Source organism: Mytilus galloprovincialis, chromosome 3, assembly GCF_965363235.1.
Source record: "Mytilus galloprovincialis chromosome 3, xbMytGall1.hap1.1, whole genome shotgun sequence".
Classification (NCBI taxonomy): Eukaryota; Metazoa; Mollusca; class Bivalvia; order Mytilida; family Mytilidae; genus Mytilus; species Mytilus galloprovincialis.
Genome location: NC_134840.1, coordinates 39321904 through 39349183, shown reverse-complemented (window position 1 = coordinate 39349183; position 27280 = coordinate 39321904). Strand labels below are relative to the sequence as shown.

The 27280-nt window shown below is 32.3% G+C and overlaps 1 protein-coding gene across 1 annotated transcript; it reads left to right on the top strand.

Moving 5' to 3' along the window:
* Positions 1-570: 570 nt before the first annotated feature.
* On the top strand, positions 571-22915 carry LOC143067907 (centromere/kinetochore protein zw10 homolog). Its single transcript, XM_076241528.1, has 7 exons — positions 571-687; positions 4470-4672; positions 11706-12841; positions 13433-13608; positions 14206-14406; positions 20146-20280; positions 22531-22915. The coding sequence occupies exons 1-7, from the start codon at positions 651-653 to the stop codon at positions 22902-22904; spliced, it is 2262 nt and encodes a 753-aa protein (XP_076097643.1). The 5' UTR covers positions 571-650; the 3' UTR covers positions 22905-22915.
* Positions 22916-27280: the final 4365 nt, after the last annotated feature.

Genomic DNA, 27280 nt, shown 5'->3' with positions numbered 1-27280 from the left:
GAAATGAAACTTTTGGTAAAAGAGAAATATATCTAGATAATTTTGAGCCAAAATTTACTTGTCTATGAGTTTGCATTAAAAATTGAGGATTTATGTGCTCTATAGTATACTTATTTTAGATTTCCAGAAATCCAGGTTTTTTTTTTTTAGAGTACCTCTGTATGAAGGTCAGTTATTTTGTTAGAAGGCTTTAAAGGTATAGTGAAAATTGGCATGTAGAAAGCTGACACATGTACAATTATATACCTGGTTTCTATGAAGTTAAACTTAAGGTAAAATATTTAGAAAGCTGTGAAAATTGCAAAATTTGGTTGAACAGATAGGGATTTTTAATTGGTGGTCTGACACATAAAGGAGCCCATGTCAGGTAAATTGTTTATTTGCGACTTGACTTAACAATAATGTTTTGATCTGTTATATATCAAATATGAGAATTTCAGTCAAGTCGGTGAACATGAATTTGACAGCTTGTGTCCCATTAAAGGATTTAATTTGAATGATTGCAAGTAGAGAAATTATCCGGAATTTTATTATTGTGTGCCGTCACCGGAATTGTATTTATATTTTTTGCGAAATTTTTAAGTCGAAGTTGTCTCCCTTACCAGCCATTGCGCGGCATATGAGCTGTCAAAGTTTTTAAAGAACAAACCATGGCATCATTCGTAACAGAAGTCCTATCATCAGCTGGTAATTCAGAAAAAACAAAAACATCCATTCCCATTTGATATCATCTTTAGCATTGTTGAATTTTGAATGTCAGAAAGTATCTTGACTTAAGCCACGTACGCCTACGATATTTTCAGCTGGCCATGGCCATGGGAAGGTCGACTATCCATATATTTCAATGGATAGAAACAAGTACCTGTGCTTGTGGAGTACCCTTATAAATGGGAAATCTAGACACATCGCCTCCGAGACAAATCGGCGAAAGACACAACGACACCCAATATTGCCCAAGAACTGAAGAAAGACTGAATATTTGATATATATACATGTACACTAATTACAGACAAATCAGCTACTTTGTTTACATTCCACTGTTAGGCTTTATACCTTATTATTCGATACTTACAAAGGTATCATCCAGCACTTACATAAGTCAGGGACATATGATATTATATTGAGTTTACTATTTCAGGGTCTATTTGTCCAAAAACATGTTTTTTTAGGGCAATGACAATGCCCATGATGGTCGTAGTATGAACCTAGTAAGAGGATGTTACTGAGAGCATGGGTGTGCTAAAATCGTATTATGGTCTTAAACAGCGTTGTATAAACAGGGTTTAGTCGAGTGGAAGCATGGTTGGGTCGCAATAAGAACTTGATGGTGTTAGTGAGGTCGTACTAAAGTCACTGAGATCTTAGCGCAGTCTCCTAGACCAGAATCGAGCTTTTGCTACGCTATCACTTTGCTGTGGCTACAATGGTTTAGCAACATTTGCGATCATTTCACAACCTTATGTGCTCACACTACGCTTCTATTACGACCTGATTTCGCCACGGCCGCACCAGGATCATTTTGAACATGTTCAAAGTTGGCCACGCTCATCAAGATCATGAATACCTCACCACGACCATCCTACGACCTTACTGTGATCTGCACGATTGCACTACGATTGTCAAAACTTGCAATTTTTTCACAGATGGTAGTGCGATCGTGGCCAAGTGTGACTGCAGTATTACTCATACAAAGTTAAAACAACTATCATGATTTAGAAACAGTGACACAACAATATCACACAATTTAGCAGTGGATAAATACCAATTAGCAGTAATCATTCTTAATTTATAATAAACATGATATATCATATAATAAATGATTCCCCACTTTTTATTCAGGAAAAGATTTTTTTTATACATTGTACATACTGAAAAATGCAACAGAGTTGTAAACGCAATAATTTAAACTTGCATTTTAAAATATTTATATGAATTAAACAGGATGTTTTTCAAAATCGTAAAAATTCAATCACATTTAAGTCTAGAATGACAAAATCGCAATAACAATGAATAATAAATGCATGCAATAATTTCTGAATTTACAGTATAAAACTGGAATTTGAATAGAATATTGGGTGTTAACATAAAGGGTGCTAACAGACCTAGAGCGTAAATATGTGAGATGAGAAATTGTATTGGGCACGATTGAACCTCATACCGGTAGAAGCAAATGTTGGTTTTTTTGTGTGGTTTTTTTTCACAGTAGTTAGCAGATCTACAGTTAAAGAACAAAGTGCAGATTTTTCAACCATTGAAATAGCATAAGACATATATTGTAACTGTAAATCTGCTCTCAAAATCAAACTATCTGAGTTAATCTGCTTTGAACAAGAATCTGACCCGCATATCCACTAGTAATTGTAACTGAATATCACTTTTCCTTAGGAAATATGAATAAAGCTTTGTGTAAACATTAGAAAAAAACCAACTTAGCAATGTCTATTTCCCAATGCAAACCACCAACAGTTTATACATGTAGGTATACTAGACATTGAAACATAAAAGAAATACTGACCAGCTCACTTCTCAAACCTTAGAAAACTATGAAGGACCCCTGAAGAAGCACCCAACCTTCATTTAAGCCACATTACATCCTAGAGTTTGTCCTATTCTGTAATGCAGAACCACAATGTCCTGGATAATAGGTGTGCATGACTGTAAGGTACTTTCTGACATTCAACATTAGCATTTGCATATATCTTATATCCATGTATTTGGCACCATCCTCAGACATGGTTCATTGAAATTAAAATTTTGGCATATTTTATTTAAATGTTTACGTTTGTGTAAAAGTGTTCAAAGAAGCATTAATAACGAAGTAAACAGCAAATTATGATATGATTTTTTGTAACAAATATCAATTAAGATTTATGTAAACATGGTGCTATTGGCAATCAGTTTGCTTCAATATTTGTCAAAATAAGGATAAATACATTTTGTACATCTTTGTATTATTGGCTTGCAAGTCAATTATTTAACCTAATTTGAATCTATATTCACATGAACTTTTATTCTGAACTGAAGTTGGGTTACACATATCTTAAGCATGTACATGAAAGTTTGGTTGACTAACTTTACTCACAAAAAATCATTCTTATACATGAAACATGGTAAAATGATGATTTACATTTGTTTTAATTTATAGCATGCAAAAAAACAGACATACATTTAATATGTAGAAATATTGTCATAATACCATTGCATGTGCATGTCTGTATTTACATTTATATATCAATATTTAGTTCACATCAGGTCATGCATTGTCATATGACCATCAAAATTATTATCATGATTATTGGAGATCTTTTGATGATTAATTAGATTGTGTCTGGTCTAAAATACACACGAAATGCTAATACAATATTACAATATGATGAGGCCATGTATTCTTTATTTATTTGAATTTACATTTTAGTATGTTAGCAGTTATATTAAAATTAGATACGAGAATTGGTCAAATCCGTGAAAAAAAATTTGACAGCTATAAATGCTCCTTTATCATGTTTATAGGGAACTAAAGATAAATTATTATGAATATCATTTGGAATGTTGTTGTAATAGCATTGGCATTTATCATTTCCACAGAGATGATTTGGCCCATTACTTTTAGTCATGGTACATTGACTTTGGACATGTTGGATGCAAGTTTTGGCTTTGCTAGTCTTGTATTATTTTTTAATTTTAGTTTCTTGTGTATAATTTGGAGTTTAGTATGGGGTTCATTATCACTGAACAGGTATATTTATTTGTTTAGGGGCCAGCTGAAGGACGCCTCCGGGTGTTGGAATTTTTCGCTGCATTGAAGACCAATTGCTGAATTGGTGACTTTCTGCTGTTGTCTGTTCTATGGTCGGGTTGTTGTCTCTTTGACACATTTCCCATTTCCATTCTCAATTTTATTTGCATACATTTGTAGTTTACGTTTTCAAAGTATTCCTGTTTTAATTTCAACATTTGCATTATACTATCAAAATTACAGACAGACTCAACATACATGTATCTCTGTGTTAGCCATGTTGACAGTTTTGCTGTTTTTTTTATGCCCCATTTATGGGCATTATGTTTTCTGGTCTGTGTGTCTGTTCGTTTGTTCGTTCGTCTGTCCTGCTTCAGGTTAAAGTTTTTAGTCGAGGTAGTTTTTGATGAAGTTGAAGTCCAATCAACTTGAAACTTAGTAAACATGTTACCTACATGTATGATATGATCTTTTTAATTTTAATGCCAAATTAGAGATTTTCCACCATTTTCACGGTCCACTGAACATAGAAAATGATAGTTCGGATGGGGAATCCTTGTACTGGGGACACATTCTTGTTTCTTTTTCTTGTAATATATAATAGATGAAGAGAAGTGTGAACAGAGAAAGAACCTGCTGCATTTTACAAGATCTACATGTTTTTCTTGACTATATATACATGTAGATGGTGTGAGCCTTTTTATTTTACATCTGTTATTTTTTATTTCTAAAGGCAAGCTGGAAACTCAGGAGATCCAGGGAAAGATTGAGGTGTTGAATAAAAAGTTGACAGACATGAAGATGCAAGTCCATGATTCTATCCATCAACAGTATGTCAACTTTCTCCCACGTCTTAAAACAGCACAGACCCTGTCTGATAATGTGGGTAGTTTATCAAAGGAGATGACAGAAGTGGCTGATAAGATTGAGAATGAGGTAAAAGGATTTATTTGAAGATGTTTCAAAGGAATAAGATAGTTAAAGATAATTGATTTTGACATGTGAACTCTTTAAATTTTAAGATTCAAAGACTTTGAAAATTTCATTGGCTTTGCAATAATTATGATCAATAATTCTTTTTTATTGTAAATAAATTCATGTACACATGTTTGAGTCTGACAATTTAAAACTCTGTTGTCATAGAAATTAAATCAGGAGAAATTTAAAGAAAAGAAGATACATGTATGACTCTTTATTATGTAACTTTAGAAAAAAAATTGTAATGACAAAGGCATAAAAGGTAGATCCACGGAAACTAGCTCCAAAATTATTCCATGTACCAGTAAATATTGATCAATTAATTGGTTTGTATTTAAGCCCCACTTTCAACTGTCAGTGTTGACAGGCTAGGCCAAAAATAAAATATTGTTTGTTTCCCCTCACGCGACCGACCCGGTAAAATCACTGCGACCAGTGTTCTCCCCAGAAATTTTGGATAGCATCACATTTTGCGTAAAAAAAAATAACTGTATTTTTTTTAATGTCATTTGTCGCGTCGCGTTGATGCTCTATTTCCTTTATATGTTTTAGCTTACATTGTTCAATTCATAACTGAGAATACAATTAAACTATAACCACAAAAACAGTTGTTTCAGTTTATGTTTTCTTTATTCATTTATAGTTACAGAATTTTTTTTTTCATTTTGTGCCAAACAAAAATAAATATGTGGTTTCAGTTACCCAACAATAAGTCAAATGAATGAATGGTTCATTATAGTGCAACCTGCATATATACAAAACTAAATATCTAGTACACAAAATTAACTATTTTTTATATTATATTAAGTAAAGATAAAGTAGCAAAAGTAGCAAAAAAAAATCAATTTAAAAACTTTTTTTATCATGTTTATGAAATTCATTGTTTCATGGCACTCAATGAATAAGTCCCAGTTGTTTCTTATCTTCAATACATCAAAATGATATGTATTTTTAACAAAGTTATCTAACAAATAGTCTGTTAATGCGTATTTTTCTCTCTTGGTATATTTTTTCTGTCTACTGTCCATCTCGTGAAAATGCGGATTTTTGTCATATCTGGTCCGGCTCCTATCCGTAGTTTACACAAAAATGTGCAATGGCGGCCGTAGAAAAATTTACGAAAATGAGTCCGAGAATAAATATTGTTTAACAAGAGATTGTGAATGAATAAGACGCTTTTAATGCATTAAATGGATTAAACATAAACTCAAGCCAATTATGATAACTTTTTAAAGAAGTATTAAACTTATTTTAGCTCTAAACCAAAATTCTCGCTCTCGTATTACCGGAAGAGAAAAAAAGTAATTTTTGTAGAGTTGCACAAATAAACGATCTTTAAAAAAAAAAAAAAAATAGTTTCAATCTTTGAAATTTCGTAATACAAAACATAGATTTATAGATTTCGAATTGTTTTGTGATTGCATTTTTCCATGTCGAAATTGGTGATTTCAGACACGTGGTATTTATAGTCATGTCACAAGTGTCAGCTTGGGATATTCGCATCCAAACAGTTATCACCCTGAGGGCAATTAACACCTAGCTATTTAATCTCTTAAATGCCTTTAGTGTCCGACTTAAAGGGATTACAATTAAAGGTGATATAATTTTTATGATCATAATCGATAATAGATAAAAGTTCAAAATTGAGGACAAGTAAAGTTGCATCTTCAAAATAATTATAGCGTCGCGGGAATTATTATAGCATCACGGTGAAAAAATATAGCGTCGCGGTACTGCACGCTAAAACGGCCTGGGGAGAACACTGTGCGACCCGAAAAATTTATTGGCCATTCTTGTCCACTATTTTTTTTTTGCTATGTTGGTTATTGGTGATATCTTTCCGATGCTGTAGTCAACGAGCGTTGGGTTTTGGTGATACCTTTCGGATGCTGTAGTCAACGAGCATTTTAAATTAAGGTATTTTTGCATTGAAGCGTCTACATGATTCGGAATCAAGGAAAACAAACAAAATGCTTTGCCACACGATTCCTCCACGATTTGTTTGTGAAGCAAGGGTGATCTTTTTTAAAAATAAAAAAACTGAAGCATCTTTCAACCCGCTGATTGCATCTAGATTTGCTTTGTGTCTAACCTCTGTTCCTGTTTAAAGGATAAAATCTTAAAGACTTTGAGTAAAAATGGCCAGACTCGTGCTTTAAAATCTATCTACTTTGTCTTAGAACAGGTTGGGCACAAGTCAGGAAATGTGGGACACATGTATTCCCTGCTTTCAGGGAACGTCCCTGTTTTCTGGTGTAAAACAAACCCAGTTTAAATGGGGTTTCCTTTTTTGATTTATGGCATGAAAATTACTAAAGGGGACGTTATAACTGCATCAGTAGAATTCGTAAATACTTATTAAAAGTATTTTAGGAAATACAAAACATGAATATAAAGTGAAGCCTTGTTTCTTCTAGAACTCGAAAAAAAACATACAAATCTTTGTTTAGGCCAACATTAAAAATATCTTTGTTTCCCCTCTCCCGACTGAGGTTGTTAGGGTATGGGTAGGTAGGTAGGCAAATTATTTTATTTTATTCCTTGATATGGTTTTCTATATTGAATTTGTACAAAATTCAACAGGTAAGGCTCAAGTCCAGAAAAGTGGGGTATTCCCTGTATTCTAATTCAGTGTACACCACACTTTGGTTTTCTTGTGTTAAAAAAACAGTATACAGGGACCTTCTTTTTTTCCTATTCATTTAATTTAATGAAATCTACAAAAGCGCACATTCTACTTGTGATACTAATGCCTATTGATAGCAAGTGTTTTTATACGACCGCAAAAATTTTAATTTTTTGGTCGTATATTGCTATCATGTTGGCGTCGTCATCTGCGTCGTCGTTGTCGTCGTCCGAATACTTTTAGTTTTCGCACTCTAACTTTAGTAAAAGTGAATAGAAATCAATGAAATTTTAACACAAGGTTTATGACCACAAAAGGAAGGTTGGGATTGATTTTGGGAGTTTTGGTCCCAACATTTTAGGAATTAGGGGCCAAAAAGGGCCCAAATAAGCATTTTCTTGGTTTTCGCAATATAACTTTAGTTTAAGTGAAAAGAAATCTATGAAATTTTGACACAAGGTTTATGACCACAAAAGGAAGGTTGGGATTGATTTTGGGAGTTTTGGTTCCAACAGTTTAGGAATTAAGGGCCAAAAAAGGGCCCAAATAAGCATTATTCTTGGTTTTCACACAATAACTTTAGTATAAGTAAATAGAAATCAATGAAACTTTAACACAAGGTTTATGACCACAAAAGGAAGGTTGGGATTGATTTTTGGAGTTGAGGTCACAACAGTTTATGAATTAGGGGCCAAAAAGGGGCCCAAATAAGCATTATTTTTGGTTTTTGCACCATAACATTAGTATAAGTAAATAGAAATCTATGAAATTTAAACACAAGGTTTATGACCATAAAAGGAAGATTGGGTTTGATTTTGGGAGTTTTGGTCCCAACAGTTTAGGAATAAGGGGCGGGTCCAAAATTGAACTTTGTGTGATTTCATCAAAAATTGAATAATTGGGGTTCTTTGATATGCCGAATCTAACTATGTATGTAGATTCTTAATTTTTGGTCCTGTTTTCAAATTGGTCTACATTAAGGTCCAAAGGGTCCAAAATTAAACTTAGTTTGATTTTAACTAAAATTGAATCCTTGGGGTTCTTTGATATGCTAAATTTAAAAATGTACTTAGATTTTTAATTATTGGCCTAGTTTTCAAGTTAGTCCAAATGGGGGTCCAAAATTAAACTTTGTTTGTTTTCATCAAAAATTGAATAATTGGGGTTCTTTGATATGCCAAATCTAACTGTGTATGTAGATTCTTAATTTTTGGTCCAGTTTTCAAATTGGTCTACATTAAGGTCCAAAGGGTCCAAAATTAAACTAAGTTTGATTTTAACAAAAATTAAATTCTTGGGCTTTTTTGATATGCTTTATCTAAATATGTACTTTGATTTTTGATTATGGGCCCAGTTTTCAAGTTGGTCCAAATCAGGATTCAATATCAAGTATTGTGCAATAGCAAGAAATTTTCAATTGCACAGTATTGCACAATAGCAAGAAATATCTAATTGCACAATATTATGCAATAGCAATTAATTTTCAATTGGAGTTATCTTTCTTTGTATAGAATAGTAGTTGATAATATATGTTGGAAATTTGCCAGACATGACTATGATGTAATTTTCTATTTTTGTTTGCCAATAACTTTATGTAAATAACTTAATTGGAAATTTGCCAATATAAAATGTTGCTGATGAAGCTTTTTTCCTTATCTTATCTAAAATGTTTTTAGATAATGTATGTTGGACATTTGCCAGACATGACTATGATGTCATTTTCTATTTTTATTTGCCAATAACTTTATGTAAATAACTTCATTGGAAATTTTCCAATATAAAATGTTGCTGATGAAGTTTTTTTTATTGTTTTATACAATAAACAATGTATAATTACTTTTACTACCAACCAATCTTTACCATTCAGTGATAACAAGCACTTTATTTTACATTTTAATATTTTATGATGTATTTAAAAGAGTAGTTATTGTTGCAAACTCCATTAGAAATTTGAATTGATATTAGTTTTGGAAAAAGGGAAGCGGGGATGTGAAAAAAAAGGGGGGGGGGGGTTTAAATTTTTCTCATTTCAGATTTCATAAATAAAAAGAAAATTTCTTCAAACATTTTTTTGAGAGGATTAATATTCAACAGCATAGTGAATTGCTCAAAGGCAAAAAAACCTTTTATGTTCATTAGACCACATTCATTCTGTGTCAGAAACCTATGCTGTGTCAACTATTTAATTTTAGATTTAAAAAGTTTGAAGAAGAAATCTTTAATTGATTTGTAAAATCTTGACATTTGTTTTGTGTAAAAAAAAACCATGTAATGTCAAAAATTTGATCACAATCCAAATTCAGAGCTGTATCACGCTTGAATGTTTTGTCCATACTTGCCCCAACTGTTCAGGGTTCGACCTCTGCGGTCGTATAAAGCTGTGCCCTGCGGAGCACCTGGTTTTAGTTAAAAAATCAAGCTTATTTCAAGTCTAATTTGATGCATAACTCACAACAAAACAATTCCTTTGTTCACCAATTCATACCTTGATCATCAATTATGAGATGACAAAAAGATACATGTATGTTAATCACTTGAAAATTAAAATTCAATGAATAAAAATTTTCAATAGAAGTGAGCATAATTCAGTTATGTTCAGTTACACCTGGATCATTCAGCTTGATCAATTGATTCCCAAACAAAGATTTGTATGTTTTTTTTTCGAGTTCTAGAAGAAACAAGGCTTCCCTTTATATTCATGTTTTGTATTTCCTAAAATACTTTTAATAAGTATTTACGAATTCTACTGATGCAGGTATAACGTTAAAACGTGTCCTTTTGTAATTTTCATGCCATAAATTGAAAAAGGAAATCCCATTTAAACTGTTTTTTTTTTTACACCAGAAAACAGGGAATACATGTATCCCATATTTCCTGACTTGTGCCCAACCTGTTCAAAGACAAAGTAGATAGATTTTAAAGCACGAGTCAGACCATTTTTACTCAAAGTCTTTAAGATTTTATCCTTTAAACAGGAACAGAGGTTAGACACAGAGCAAATCAAGATGCACTCAGCGGATTGAAAGATGCTTCATTTTTTTTTTATTTTCAAAAAAAGATCACCCTTGCAAACAAACAAATCGTGTGGGAAAGCATTTTGTTTGTTTTCCTTGATTCCGAATCATGTAGACGCTTCAATGCAAAAATACCTTGATTTAAAACGCTCGTTGACAACAGCATCGGAATGGTATCCCCAAAACCCAATGATCGTTGACTTCAGCATCGGAAAGATATCACCAATAACCAACATAGCAAAAAAACAAAATAGTGGACAAGAATGGCCATTAAATTTTTCGGGTAACGGTGATTTTACCAGGTCGGTCGTGTGAGGGGAAACAAACAATATTTTATTTTTGGCCTTAGGAATCAATTGACCAAGCTGCATGATCCAGGTGTAACTGAACATAACTGAATTATGTTCACTTCTATTGAAAATTTTTATTCATTGAATTTTAATTCCCAAGTGATTAACATACCTGTATCTTTTTGTCATCTCATAATTGATGATCAAGGTATGAATTGGTGAACAAAGGAATTATTTTGTTGTGAGTTATGCATCAAATTAAGACTTGAAATAAGCTTGATTTTTTAACTAAAAAAACACTTGCTATCATTAAGCATTGTTATCACAAGTAGAATGTGCGCTTTTATAGATTCATTACATTAAATGAATAGGAAAAAAAGGAGGTCCCTGTATACTTTTTTTTTTAACACCAGAAAACTGGGGTGTAAACTGTCAGAATTAGAATACAGGGAATACCCAACTTTTCTTGACTTGAGCCTCACTGTTGAATTTTGTACAAATTCAATATCATGAATATAGAAAACCATATCAAGGAATAAAATAAAATAATTTGCCTACCTACCTACCTACCCATACCTTAACAACCTCAGTCGGGAAAGGGGAAACAAAGATATTTTTAATGTTGGCCCTAGTGATAATGAAATTGACAAAGCTGTGGCAAAAAACAGAAAAGACCAAAAGATAAACATGAAGTGAAACATTACACAAAAAACAATATAAAAAAGACTGAACAACAAGTATCCCACTAAAAACCAGGTTATGGGGTAAACAGATGCTGCTTTACATGATGCACCTGTTTTGATACAGTGATACTCATGTGAGTTCAAACTACTGGTAGGTTTTAAGTCTTTATTGGGAGATGAAAAATTACAAAATTTTACACAAAAAAGAAAAATAAGAATATTTTCAAAAACCAGAAGAGTTTGAGAAGCAGTCTTTGTAAATAAATCCAAAATTCTGGCATTTCCTGTTTAATAACTTATGTGATTGAGGACAATAATTGCATTTCACCTGTTTTTAAAGTATAGATTGTATAACCAAGACTTTTGATTTATTTGCAGATTAAAAGTCAGCTAAATATGTCAACTGGAGTATTTCAGACATTGAATACACAGTATCAGGAAGCATCTGAAGTCCTTGTTGTTTTAGATAAAATTGTTCAGATCCAGAATACACTGGAGAGTGCTACCTTAGCCAACAAGTCCAAAGATTTTGCAAAGGCCGCTGAGGCTTTGCTAGAAATCCAGGTTTCTCTTAGCAAGCCAATCACTGAAGATGATAGTGAAATTAAAATTCTATCAGCTCTTCATGAAGAAAGTTGTGTTCAGAAGGAAAAATTCTTGTTTGATTTAGGTGATCAGTGGAAAGAATTGATAGTTTGGGATGTATCAAAAGTTAGTGAAAAAACAGGGGAGATAATTTGTAAATTAAAATTAGAAAAAGATGCTGATAGTTTAGAAAGCCTTCGTGGAATTGTTATTGCCATGCATAAATTTGGAATTCTTGAATCCAAAATGAAGCACTTTGGAAATCAGCTTTTGACCTATATTTTGAACCCTTTGATAACAGATTCAGATTGCCAGGTTGCTATAAGTCCTAATAGTAGTACTATACAAGTACGGTACATTTCAGGAAACAAGCAAAGTACTTACCAGAACCCCAAAGAAGTTTTCTCAAATTTTGGAAATATTTTACACCTACTAAATGATTGTTTTTTGAAATTGTTCAATGTAGATACAGGAGGTAAACAACGATATCCAAATCTAATGGAACTGTTAGGGGGAGCCATATCAAGTAAGGTCCTGGAACTTATCAAGGAATGTTTAAAGGCAGCCATTCCCACCAATAATAGTGAATTGGAGAGCTTCAAAGATATTGTGTTGATGACTGACACAGTGCACTGTAAATGGGTGGAAATTCATTTCATACCACCTTCCAACAATGTTCTAGTTGATTTTATTCAGAATATTAATGTTTTATTTGCTAACAAGAAATGTCAGGCAATTTTAGAGAGAGCACGAAAACTGATGACCACAGAAATACATAATACAGTCAAAGTGTCCAGTGATAGACCCTTGGGAGAATTACCTCCACTTGGTCCTGACAGTGGAGGGGGAAAGAAGAAAAGAAAACTGGACTTAGCTAATGAAGTACATCTGAGTTCTAACACTTTCCGCTTACCAGAATGCCATATTAGGTAAGTCATACCTTTTCAAGGAAGTGTTTCTGCTAGGTCATTTTCGCATGGTGTCTGCTCTTTATCTACTGCCCAGCTATATAAAGGGCCCCAAATTGACTAGTTGTACATTAGTCATTTTTGAGTCCTTTATAGCTTGCTCTTCAATGAGAGCTGAGGCTCTGTATTTAGGCCGTACTTTTACCTATAATTGTTAATATTTTATACATTCTGACTCGAACAATGTTGGTTAGATACATTTGTAGTTTTCACTTTTTGGTACTCATATCACATCTTCTTGTTTATAAAGTACTTAAAAAACATTGCAGTTTTGATTCAAAATGATTCTTTTATTTGGTTAATACAGCCATGTGTTGGCAGATAACTCAGTCAAATGGTGAAATTAAACTTGCATGTACAGTTTTGCATTTATCTTTGACTGATAAAAAATATATTTCATGTACTTATTTTTATCTAATCTTTAAATAAAACCATGTCAAAATTTTGCTTTTTAAAGATCAAATATTTACTTCCGGCTTCACTGTTATCATAGTTATATGGTTATGACAATTATTGTGATAATTTTAGTATTTTTTAATTTTTTATATTCAGTGTATGTGTGCAGGAGTTGATGAATGTAGCCTATGATACCTTGACTGAAGCCACAGAAAGTTCTGAACAGTGTGCCATACAGCTCTTCTTTGCTGTCAGAAACATGTTTGAGTTATTTTGCAGTGTGATACCAACGTTTCACAGAGACAGTCTTCTGAAATTTCCTCAACTAAGTGGTACAATTTTATTTTAATATAATATATATATATATATATTCTCTAGTAACTGCTCCCTGTTTAATACTAAATATATGATGCGCTTTTGCAGTTGCTAATTTTCATCAGTTGAAATATTCAATAAAGTTAACTAAAAGCAAATAGATCAAAAACAAGAAGAACAGGAAAAAATACACCAAAAAACCCCAAGGAATTTACTTGACGTCATTAACCTAAGTCAGTGACATTGCCTTGGATTATCTATATTTAGTTACATGGACGCTGTTCCATATCTTATATTAACCTCTCCTGATTTTTGATGTGACTAATATAACATTTAACAAAGAGGATTTCCTATGCTTTTAGCCAATGAGAAAACAGAAAATTTATAGTCATGTAATAAATACATATATATGTAAGACTCTGAACTAAGAACCATCATACTTCAGCGTCCCCATAGCACTATTTCAGTTTGTAAGGATATAAACCACAAGTTACAGTCAGTCCTACAACAATGAGCATAACTAATAACATACAATGAGATATATAAAAGGCTCCTTTTGCTTTAGAGAGAATTGTTACCATATCTAAATAATATGTATAAATTGTAATTTCCAGCTATTTTCCATAACAACTGTATGTTTATTGCCCATCACCTGATGACATTAGGGCACCAGTTCAGTAAAAATCTACCAACCAACATAAGCTCAACCTTTGTTGATCTGGTTCCCAAAGTAAGAAAACTGGGTGCTGAACATTTTTTACAGCAGCTAGCTCAACAGAAGAAGATAATGACTGTATATCTGGAAGGTGCTAAAGGTTAGTTTAAAAAACATGACAAATGGACCTTCTATATGTTACTATAATGTTTATTTTGTAAAAAAAAATCTAAATGTCCAAGGGACATAACTAAGTCAATTTTTTACCTATACAAGTAAATAAAATTTCTTGTATAGGCCAGGCATCCTACAAATTTACTTATATAAATATAATTTTTTTTTACATCTTCAAGTAAATAAAAATTACTTGTACAAGTAGTGCCCCTGACTGTACAAAGTGTACATGTAGGACAATAAGGAAAATTGAAAAGTTAAGATTATTATGAATATTGAATTAAACTTTGTTCTAATAATGGAACGATTTATTTTGATTGATTTGTAATATTTCCTTTCAATAGGTGTGCATGCTATTAAAATGATATATTTCATAATGGTCAGTCAACAATTCAATTTGAGCAACTTACTTTAATGTAGCTGTACATGTATCTTTAATCATTTATTTGTGCAGGATTGATAAAATCTGACAAATTGGTTTCATTTTAATTGAACACAATTTGATTAGATCTCAAATTTTGTAATGATTGTAAACTAAACAGACTTATATTTTAAGAACAAGAGATCATTTTAAAAATATTAATAGTAACTTAACAAAGAATCAGTGATTGTTTGCCTTAAATTACCGCACAATATAGGCTTTTTCCCCTGGAGAAGAATCCCAATTTGAAAAAAAATGGCTAAAAATTATTCCCAAATAGACAACTTTTTTCACAAACTGCAGTCTCAGTAGTAATTTTGCCTGAATTCAAACTGAAAAACACTCATTTATACATTTTTAGCTCACGTGGCCCAAAAGGGCCAAGTGAGCTTATGCCATCACTTGGCGTCCGTCGTCATCCGTCGTCTGTCGTCGTAAACTATTTCAAGAATCTTCTCCTCTGAAACTACTAGGCCAAATACTTCCAAACTTTAACTGAATGTTCCTTAGGGTATCTAGTTTATAACTTGTATCCGAAGTTTTGATCTATCAACAAACATGGTCGCCATTGCTAAAAATAGGGGTCAAATGCAGTTTTTGGCTTATATCTCAAAAACGAAAGCATTTAGAGCAAATCTGACATGGGGTAAAAATGTTCATTAGGTCAAGATCTATCAGCCCTGAAATTTTCAGATGAATCAAACAACCCATTGTTGGGTTGCTGCCACTTAATTGGTAATTTTAAGGAAATTTTGCAGTTTTTGGTCATTATCTTGAATATTATTATAGATAAAGATAAACTGTAAACAGCAAAAATGATCAGCAAAGTAAGATCTACAAATAAGTTAATATGACCAAAATTGTCAATTGACCCCTTAAGGGGTTATTGTCCTTTACTTTTTCACAATTTGTTCATCATATTTGCTAACTTTAAAAAATCTTCTCCTCTAAAACTACTCAACCAAATTCAACCAAACTTCATTTGAATGATCAGTAGGGTGTATAAAATAAAGTTTGTGTTTTATTTTCTATTTCGTCAAAAAACATCGCCGTCATGGCTAAAAATAGAACACAGGGCTTTCAATAGAAGGCGGTAGGCGGCGATTTTCGTCGTCTACTTGAAGGAAATCCGCCGCCTACTTTGCTCAAAATTGTAAAATTAAAAAATCAATAAAAATGACTGAAGGGGAAATTTACGCTGTTGACACAACCAGGGGATTTCCGATAAAATGTGGTTGATATTTATAAACTTTCCCTATCTACGTGAAGTGACCCGAGTGGTCACGAACGCCTAGGCTGGGATTGCTATCAACAAGGAGAGTAAGGCGAAAACTACTGAAAGTAGAAACCAGCAGAAGGCACCCGAACACCGTCCGTAAACAGACTCCTGATTGGTCGATTTACAACCGGTTTTCTTAAACGACCTACGATTGGTGTAATTAATAGGCCTGTACGAAAATGAGTAAACGAAAACAAAGTGACATCAGTCAATGGATTAGAAAAATAAAAAAACAAGGTGCTTTATAAATATTGAATGGAAATACAACTAATTCAAAGGAGAACACTGTATATTTTCACAATGTTAAAATAAAATAAAAAACAAACAAACTCCAATATAAACAACGTACAGCCACTGCTGACCCACGTGTTCGCAAGGACACCGATCCCACGTTTGTTTTAGATTCAAATCCTATTACATAGAGTGAACTACATGGACATGTTCCTTTATAACTATGTTGGCTTTGTATTAGAAATTAAATAAATTGGTGTCGCAATCTTCTTTTCTTTGTATCTGTAAAGCATCACTGTCAAATTTGGGGCCACTTTAGGGTCTTCTGACTTCAATGCACAATACAACGATGTACCCACACTCAATGCCCATGTCAAGGATCATATAATTTATTATCCTGTTAAGGATTTGTCTGCCTCTGTTGTATCTACTGAACTGAATGTTAACTGCCGTAGCAATACTCAGGATGATAGCAACTTTGACTTTTAGAAAACAACAATGTTAAGCCAATTAAAAATACAAGATTTTAATCAATATCAATTATATTTTTCTTTAATTAAGCAAATCCATCATCTGACATAATCATTATCACCATGGGCTTTGCTCATTGTTGAAGGCTGTACAGTGACCTATAGTTGTTAATGTCTGTGTCATTTTGGTCTCTTGTGGATAGTTGTCTCATTGGCAATCATGCCACATCTTCTTTTTTTTATATGTTTACCTTGACTTGTCTGTGAATGTTCATAAATGATCATAGACTAGTTCAAATTACAAATTTACATAAAGTCTTGAGATAATTTATAATTTACCTTCCATGTAAAAAGTATTTAGGGTACATCAAATTTTACTCATTATATATAATTTACTAGAGTTGAATTCATACAGTTTTGGTAATATTAGGCAGTAAAACATAAGATGAAGAATTGATACTTTTCAGTTTTTCACCCTTTATACCTGAAATGAAAATCAATACAAATCAACTCAAGAAGTTCAAGCATAATATCAAGTATAATAAAATTTTATTAATGAATAAATATGATCTTTCCCTATATTATCACCATGTCATTGCTATTCTCAAACAACTTCAAATACAAGCTTTAAGTTGAAGTCTGGATCAAATGCATATATAAATGTAATCTGTATTTACAGAAAATCCAACCATGCTACAAATTTTAGTCAAACATTTACATTATCTTCATTAAAAAAATGATGTTTTGAGAGGACTGAAACAGGTTCCAGGAGACTCCCAGAATGCAGGATTTTGCACCATTTAAAAAAAAAATTCCCAGGGCCCTTGAGCGGGCCCCAGACCCCCGGCCGTAGGTTCTACGAGCAAGCTTTGATGGGACTCCTATTTTTTGGTTTTATCCTCCTACTTCTAAACTTATTGAAAGCCCTGGAACACAGGGTAAAATACAGTTTTTGGCTTATACATGTATCTCAAAAAACTCCATCATTTAGATCAAATAAGACAAGAAGTTAAAGTATTTATTAGATCAAGGTCTACCTGTCCTGAAATTTTCAGCCGAATTGGGTAACTGGTTTTTCAGGTATATTGCCCCTGAATTGATGATTTTAAAGAAATTTTGCAGTGTTTGGTTATTATCTTGAATATTATTATAGATACAGGTAAACTGTTATATCAAAAATGTTAAGCAAAGTAAGATCTACAAATAAGTCAATTTGACCAAAATTGTCAATTGACCCCTTAAGGAGTTATTGCCCTTTAAAGACTTTTTTCATAATTTGTTCATCATGTTGACTTACTTTAAAAAATCTACTGCTGTATCAATCTGATTTAAATCTTAGTTTGTTATTTGTTTCTATAATTTTTCATGAGTATATACTGTTGTTTAAAACTCTTTTTACAACTGCTTATGTACTAAGCACTTTCAACTGTATTTTTGATTCAATTTATATGTTGATGTGTAGAGAATATTGTAAGCAATATGTATTGCACTGTTATAAAATCTAACAAAGGACATTTACTATAATGGTTGACTAGTATGCATGCACCATGGACTAATTCAACAGTTGAGTGAGATGTAAAGGCTATGCTGTGTTAAATATTTAATCACTATCTAAATTCAGAGCTGTATCAAGCTTGAATTTAAGGTACTAATAGTATATATGCCATAATGGGATTTTGGGGTATCCTTAGTCAGTTCACTCACAGTTTTATGCAATACTCTCTTAATGCATAAAAATTTCCACACTCATCTGTGTCCACTCTTGTTGAACATACTTTATAAAGATGTAGTTATTGTTTTTTGTTTCCACACACTTACTTACAATATGCAAAGACAGATAACTCTAATCATTATTATACCCCAAAAAACAAAGTTTTGGGGAGTTGTAGGGTATATAGGAATAACTTTTAATGTTCTGTAAATTTAATATAGCTATATGTAAATGTATGTGTATTCCTTTTATTTAAAGTCATAAATAGTGGTGACACATTCATTCTATGTTAAATAGTTCATCACAATCCAAATTCAGAGATGTATAAAGCTTGAATGTAGTGTAGTAAATATGCCATAATGAAATGGGGGGTATCCTTAGTGAGATGACTCACAGTTTTATTCAAAACTCTCGTAATGCATAGTACTATCCACACTCATCTGTTTGTATTGTGAATCATCAGATTGACCTAGACTGTATCTTAATCAAGTGTAGGGCGAACTCATGACCATTTCTTTCCAGAGGTTCCTAAGAGGCTTTAAAAGGTATTTCCTGGATAGTACATGGCCTTTGTTACTCTGTTTAATTTACAACAAACATTAATTTATTAATTTAGTTAATAAGGCATTGTTTACCAGGTGAGCAATTCAGGCTCTTGAGAGCCTCTTGTTCATGTCTAAAATGACTATATGTGCAGATTTGAGGGTCTATCTATGTATCATCACTGACAATAAGAGGTCTTATTTCAAAGCAGGGTTTGACTCTTGAAAAGGGGTCTGCAAATTGAAGTTTCAGTCAAATTCCTAGTTTATTCTAAATTTCCCAATTTGATAAAAATGACGCATATTTTCCCCATAAAAAAGGGTAGAGGTAGTTTTGAAAAAAGCCAACAATATCACTGGTCCGAATTGAAATTTATCACATTGTTTTCAAACATCAGCAAAAATTACACAAAGGACAAGGTCATATATACTTGATTGCTAAAAACCAATACAAGCAAGATGAATGATCTGATACAAAATCATTAGAGACACATAACAAATGCAACCACAGAATTTCTTACTCCTGGATTTTGGGAACCCAGTTAAATCTATAAAAGAAATTAGTTCCAGGAAGTCAGAAATCATTTTATTTTTTATGTTAGTTCATAAAATGATTGTAGTACATGTATTTCAAACACTAAAGCTCAGTTTATTTACTTATTTGAAATAGCTATATAAACAAGACATTTTTAGGAGACTTTTTGAACACGCATTTGAATGTCCAAAACAATTGTTGGGTTTTAACATACATGTTGTATGGTGTATTTGTTTTTACTTTCTTTATAAGCACATGACATTTAATTCCCTCTTCATCTGATTTTACTGACTTTCATTCTACAGTTTGTTATATGTACATGTATGCACAGAAACTGACCATTTATATTTTATAATAATTAACATGATGAAGTATATTTTACTTCCTGAGTTCCTTAAGGATCCTGTCTAATTTTGGAGGAAGAAGAAGTGTTCTATTTTCCAATAGAGTAAGGATCAATTTGGCTTATAGTATTCCTAAAAAATTATGTGAAATATTAAAAAATCAATTATCATCTTTTGTATCAAATGTTTCAGGTTTTGTGAATGTTTCTGATGAGCAGGTTTACTTTGATGCAGAGAAGTCAATTAAACAGACCTTATTCCAGTTCCAGCATCTTCAGAAAGTGTGGCAGGAAGTTCTTCCAGGATCTATTTATAGAAAAGCTGTTGGTAAGATTGATGACAATTACAAGCAGGAAAAGTTTGTCCGTGAATGAAAGTACATTGATATGCAAAATCATTTATGTATTTATATGACATGAATGAAATAGTATCAGTGCCTTAGCTGGGACCACCCATCCATTATGAAATAATGCTTTTGTTACACTAGTGTTCTTACATATGGGGAAATAGAGATGTGTTAGTTTAATATGTGTCAAGTTATATTTAAACATTTTTGAGTCTTGACAGGCAATTTTCTCTAAGTCTGTTTTTTGACTCCCTTTGCCCTTGGAAGAATGTAGATACAACAGCATTGATGACAGTAACCATTTTAATGAGGCACTATATTTCTGATAATTTATATCTTCTTTACAGATGCATTATTTTGATTGGTCTGTTTGCATGGTCTAGCATATAACCATTTGTTCATGAGCATGATGAGCTCAGTGGCAAATTTCCTATTATTCCTGTGGGTGCGCATCCATCGATCTATATCATGTGTTTAGTCTAGTATAAGGCTGTTTACCATGAATGTGTAGTCACATGGTCATTTTTATAGGCTTTTAAAAGTATATGGTAAACATGGCATGCATGGTGAAAATGAGTTTTAAGGTTCATAATAACAAATGGACAAATATGGCCAATTTTTTTTTCTCAAAAATTACTCTGTGTGCAGACTTACCTGTGCAGCTTGGAAAGTTTTAAGGCCTATATGCACCTTAACCAAATTTATGGAGTCACTCAAATTGGAAATTTGATATTTTAAAAGCTAGGGACTGAATTTCTTGTAGTAATGAGTAATTGGAAAGCTATATTTGGTATACATAATCATTGCAAGGTGTTCACCTCACTTTTCGTGGTTGAATGATCAACATTAAGTATTTTGTCTATATCTCAGATATTTGAAGCAATGGATATGGGTCACATTGTGCATGTCTGTCTATCACATTTCACTGACCTATTTGACATTTTCTAATTTATTGATCAATGTTAAGTTTTTCAAATGAGGCAATTTCTCAGCCAGTCAGAGATATAACTCTATAGGGTTATTCCAGGAAATAACTTACGTGTGTTATTACAGATACTTTCACCTTAAATTTTCTAAATCTGTAATAACATATGCTTGTTATTTGTAAAATTATTTCATTTATAGTGGGCTCTAGGGAACTCTTGAGACTTTGCGCAGAAACTAAATGCATAGTCTTGATAACTAATTTAATAAAATTAATACATTTTTGATGGACCATGGTATATCAATGAGTCGAGGCTATTAATGGATAAACTTAGCTGTGATAACAAGGGTCAGTTATTAAAGGAATATAACTTGGGAATTACTGAGAAACTTGCGCAGAACCTCATTACATGCTCTGGTCATGATTTCTTACAATAAATTAAACTACATTGTAATTAAGCATGATGTATGTCTGAGCAAATGCTTTGAAGTGATATAGAGAAGCTGTGATAACACCCTTTAGTTATTACAAGCATATTTTTGCTGTAATTACATAAAGGTGTACTGTGCAAAATTGGCAAACTATGAACTGTTATATCTTTAAATAGTTAAGTATACATATAGAAAAAAGTAATATCAATAGAACTTTTATACATTTTAATTAAACTAATGATGTATATTGTCCCTTTGAAACATGTAACATACATGTTATCACAGTTCTTTGATTTTTTAGTCCACAATAACAAATGTATGTTATTTCCTGTAATTACCCTATAGAGTTATATCCCTGACTGTCAGCTATAGGTAAACTATGTTGATGTGAATAATTGTAAGTTGTACTTTGTCGGCTGATAGGGGTATACATCTGATCTTCCACTTCTAATAGTTCATAGATCAACATTTTTTTTAGTGTATGCACATATGTATAACAATTGAAACATATCTTATTACATATTAGAATATTTTTTAAATCTTTTTAATGTGTTGACATTGTTAATAGCAAGTATAAAATCCAAATTATTTTATAATTTTGCCTAATATGTACGATAATTCATGAAAAGGTAAACCAGGAGTTGCAAGTATACATCTTGGTATACAGAACACATCAACCACCATGCCTGACTCATTTGTATTATTTAATTATTTTGAAAACTGACTTAGAAATGGAAAATGGAGAGAAAAAATACCAATATGTATCACATCTTTCTGTCAATTCAAAAAATGAAAAAAAATATATATCATCATCTTTTTGTAAATCCTACCACAGTCTGGCATGTACAGTATATTTCTAACATTCCATATTTTAGGAACCTTAATGAATGGAGTGATATCAGACATTGTAGCAAGTATTGTGATATTGGAGGATATATCCTCAGATGATGCTAAACATCTAGGTAGTCTCCTGACCTTAATACAGGACAAAGCTGGAGGTCTGTTTGAATCATCAGACGAAGAAGGAATTAATGTGAAAGTAGAACTACAGAGAAATGTACCAAAATGGCTTAGATTTGGTGAACTCATTTCAATACTCAATGCTAGCTTGTTAGAAATAGCAGATAGATGGGCTGATGGGAAAGGACCTCTTGCCAATGAATTTTCAGCAACAGAAGTAAAGCAAATGATAAGAGCATTGTTTCAGAACACTGAAAGAAGAGCTAATATTCTTACTAAAATAAAATAAAAAAAATATATATCATATTTTGAATTATTTCATTTTGTCTGATCTCCAGTGAAAGTTACAGAATGCAAGACATAGGGATCCTTATCTCATTGTTTTCCCCATAGGCTTTTTTTGCAGCATGGTTATAAATGCTATATTGCTTGTGTGTCATGTGTGTGGTGTAATCTTATCAGAAATGATTTTCTTAGAACAAAAATGTTTTATTTATGTGATGCAAAAAAAAAATTGTTGTCCCTTTGTACATGTAAGGTGTATATGTCCAACTGGTCATGCTGGTAGGTGTCATCTGACCTGACCTGATTTTAATGGTTCAGTGGTTATAGTTAAGTGTTTGTGTTTTGGTTGCTTTTTTTCTTATACTGTTGCAATAGGTCTACTATATTTAGTCTGACCTTGACCTCATTATCATGATTCAGTGGTTAAAGTTAAGTTTTTTGGGGAAAGACGGCTTCAAGCCGTCAATCCCCTATGTGGTTGACCAGAGTGACATCCCCTCAGGTCATTCATTTTGTTTTTATAGTGTGGAAAACACCCCAACAAATCTTACTGAGATTGATGAGAAGGAGACACATAAATGAATAGATTGACCTTAAACACTTTTTTTACACATTTGCCTTCTGTTTCTCGCGAAATTATTGTATCTTGAGCTCTCCTTTACACTTATAGGTTTCTTTTACAATCCAGAAAAATCAGTATGACCAGATATTATAAATATATCCAACCTACATTATATTTTATAGTGACGTCATTGTTAGAATGCCACACTATGTAGAAGTAGGGATATCATTCTCAGAGTTCGTGCACTAATTAAAAAATTGATTATTTGTTAAATTTAAAAATAATTATGTTTGCTGTAGATGATTCAAACATCAACCTGCAATGCTTTAATTTGTAGGTCAACTGTATATTAACTACTGGGCCATATTTAACTAAACTTGGCCACAATCATCATTGGGGTAAATCTAGTTTGAAAAATGTGTTCGATGACCAGGCCAACCAACCAAGATGGCCGCCATGGCTAAAAATAGAACATAGGAGTAAAATGTAGATTTCGGCTTATATCTCTGAAACTAAAGCATTTAGAGCAAATCTGACAAGGTGAAATTGTTTATTTGTTTAAGATCAATCTGCCCTGAAATTTGCAAACTAATCGGACAACCCGTTGTTAGGTTGCTGCCCCCGAATTAGTAAATTTAAGGAAATTTTGCTGATTTTGGTTATTATCTTAAATATTATTATAGATAGAGATAAACTGTAACAGCAATAATGTTCAGCAAAGTAAGATCTACAAATAAGTCAACATGACCAAAATTGTCAAATGACCCCTTAAGGAGTTATTGCCCTTTATAGTCAATTTTTAACCATTTTTCTAAAATTATAGTTATCTTTTAAAAACATCTTCTCTGAAACTACTGGGCCAAATTTAACCAAACTTGGCCACAATCATCATTGGCGTATATAGTTTTAAAACTGTGTCCGATGACCCCGCCAACCAAACAAGATGGCCGCCATGGCTAAAAATAGTACATAGGGGTAAAATATAGATTTTGGCTTATATCTCTGAAACCAAAGTATTTAGAGCAAATCTGAGGTAGGTAATTAGACAATATACGTATAGTGTCTTGAAATATGAAATTTATTTGTATGAGGCTTAGAAACGGGAAAATGCGAGGTTCTACCGAGCATTTTCCCGTTTCGTGACGAATACATATAAATTTTATATTTCAAGACACTATACGTATATTGTTTTTATACTGAAATCGATAAAAAAATAAAAAAATAATAAAAATATGAAACAAATATTATTAAAAAAAAGTGTTTGGAATTTCCCCCCTGGGGTACCATTTTGGGGTATTTCCCTATGAGCGTAGTCCAGGCGGTAAGCATTGACAATTTAAGGAATTAGAAAGGGAAAATGAATTTAATTCATAACATTTGATAAACATGGTATATAAATTACCAATTTGAAGACATAACAGGTTTAAATTCATAAAAGTTTGACCATTGTTACTACACGTTGTCATGGTTGTGAAGTGACGTTGTAAGTAGGCGGGGCTTATAGGTGAGTTGAGGTCATTGACGTATAAAGCTAACGTTTATACGTATAGCTTTATCTGTATAGTAAAATAGCTGATTGCAGTATAAAATTGTTTATCAGGTGAAGATCTATCTGCCCTGAAATATTCAGACAAATCCGTCAACCTGTTGTTGGGTTGCTGCCCCCGAATTAGTAATTTTAAGGAAATTTTGCCATTTTTGGTTATCTTGAATATTATTATAGATAGAGATTAACTGTAAAAAGCAATAATGTTCAGCAAAGTAAGATCTACAAATAAGTCAACATGACCAAAATTGTCAATTGACCCCTTAAGGAGTTATTGCCCTTTATAGTAAATTTTTAACAATTTTCATAAATTTTTGTAAATTTTTACAAAATATGTTCCACTGTAATTACTGGGCCAAGTTCATTATAGATAGAGATAATTGTAGCAACAAGAATGTTCAGTTAAGTAAGATCTACAAACACATCACCATCATCGAAACACAATTTTATCATGAATTTATCTGTGTCCATTGATTAATATCCACATAGACCAAGGTGAGCGGCACAGGCTCTTGAGAGGCTCTAGTTTCTTTAGTTTCCTCCAAATCAGGAGCACCTCAATTTATGAGTAATTATCCACTAAAATAAAAGTAAATGTATCTGAACACTTAAAATGTGACATTTAGTTTATGATTTAGTAGTCTTCCATTAAAACTAAATTTTGTGTACCAACATAATCATTGTAATGGAAAAAAAAAAATGTTGCATTTTGTAGTATAAACCTATTTATTCATGAAAATTACAAATATTTCAAAATGTAGGATCTGCAAACAAGCTTCACACAGTTTACATCAATCATACTGGTTTTTATTAGTACCTGTATCCCTGTAATGAGAGTTGTAACTGGGAACTTTATCAATGGAAATTTAAAACTAAATAGATTTTTCAGTCCTCACTTTAAGAAAAAAAATTCAAATCTTAAGAGTACACAAAAAATGGAAAATGGCCCTAGCCTGCTGTTCAGTGGTACACAATTAAGATTTCAAAAAATATTGTAGCATTTGCTAAGTGACAGAATTCAATTTTAGATAATTAACTATCAACTTTAATCGAATGGTTAGATTTATATATAATTAACAGATGCAGATCTCTTCCATTGGTCCAAATTTAATCCTAAACTTAGGAAACGATTTTACATTAAACAACAATTAATTTCAATATTGTCGACCTTTCTACATTTTCTAGCTGTTTTTTTTCTTTTTTTTTTCATTCTTTGTATGAAGACTATCAAAAGATACCCCCCCCCAAAAAAAAAAAAAAAAAAATTAGAAAAAATGGCCATCTTTCCCCTCAGAGGTATTCAGCTCTTCGATTGAGTGATGGTCTTTCTTTCTAGTACTATATATGCAAAAGGTCAATATAAAAAAGAAGATATGGTATGATTACCAAAGAGACAACTCTCCACAAGAGACCACATTACACAGAAATTAAGAACTATAGATCACTGTACAGCCTTCTATAATGAGCAAAGCCCATACCACATAGTCCGCTATAATAGGCCCTGAAATGACAAATGTAAAACAATTTAAACAACAAAAAGTAACGGCCTATTTTATGTACAAAAAAATGAACAAAAAAAAATATGTAACACATCAAAAAACAACAACCACTGAATTACAGGCTTCTGACTTGGTACAACTATATTTGGTGTATGGAAATATTTTATGATGTACATGTCAGTCTCACAGGTTTGTTTTTACCTTGACCTCATTTCCATGGTTCATTGCTCAGTGTTAATTTTTTGTGTTTTGTCTGTTTTTCTTAAACTATAAGCAATAGGTCAACTATATTTGTTGTATCAAAGACTTGTAAGCTGTGTGTGTCTGTCTGGCAGGTATCATCTGACCTTGACACCATTTTCATGGTTCATTGGTCAACATTTGGTTTTCTTGGTTAAGTCTGTTTCTAAGAAACTATAAGCAACAGGTCAACTATATTTAGTGTATCGACTGATTGTAAGGTGTACATGTATTTCTCCTTTGGTTGATATGACCTTGAACTTATTTTCTTGGATCTTGTTAGTTTTATGTGATAGTTGAAGTAAAGCTTTATAATTAGGACTATCAACATAATGTCAATGGTTAGTAAAGGAGGCCAGACATTTCAGTGTGTGCACTCTTGTTCCAATAAGATTTGTTTCTTAGCTAGTATAAGCATATATTTCAAAATATATTTTGAGTAAAGATGATTTTATGTCTGTCTTTCAGAGCTCATCTGACCGTGAATTCATTTTCATGGTTCATATTTTATGGGGTCCAGTTCTCAAAATACT

Excerpts from the sequence above, each read along its gene's own strand:
- LOC143067907 (XM_076241528.1), top strand. The coding sequence starts at position 651 with ATGGCATCATTCGTAACAGAAGTCCTATCATCAGCTG. Across the intron at positions 4,673-11,705 it reads CTGATAAGATTGAGAATGAG|ATTAAAAGTCAGCTAAATAT; the intron begins GTAAAAGGATTT and ends ATTTATTTGCAG. Across the intron at positions 12,842-13,432 it reads TTACCAGAATGCCATATTAG|TGTATGTGTGCAGGAGTTGA; the intron begins GTAAGTCATACC and ends TTTTATATTCAG.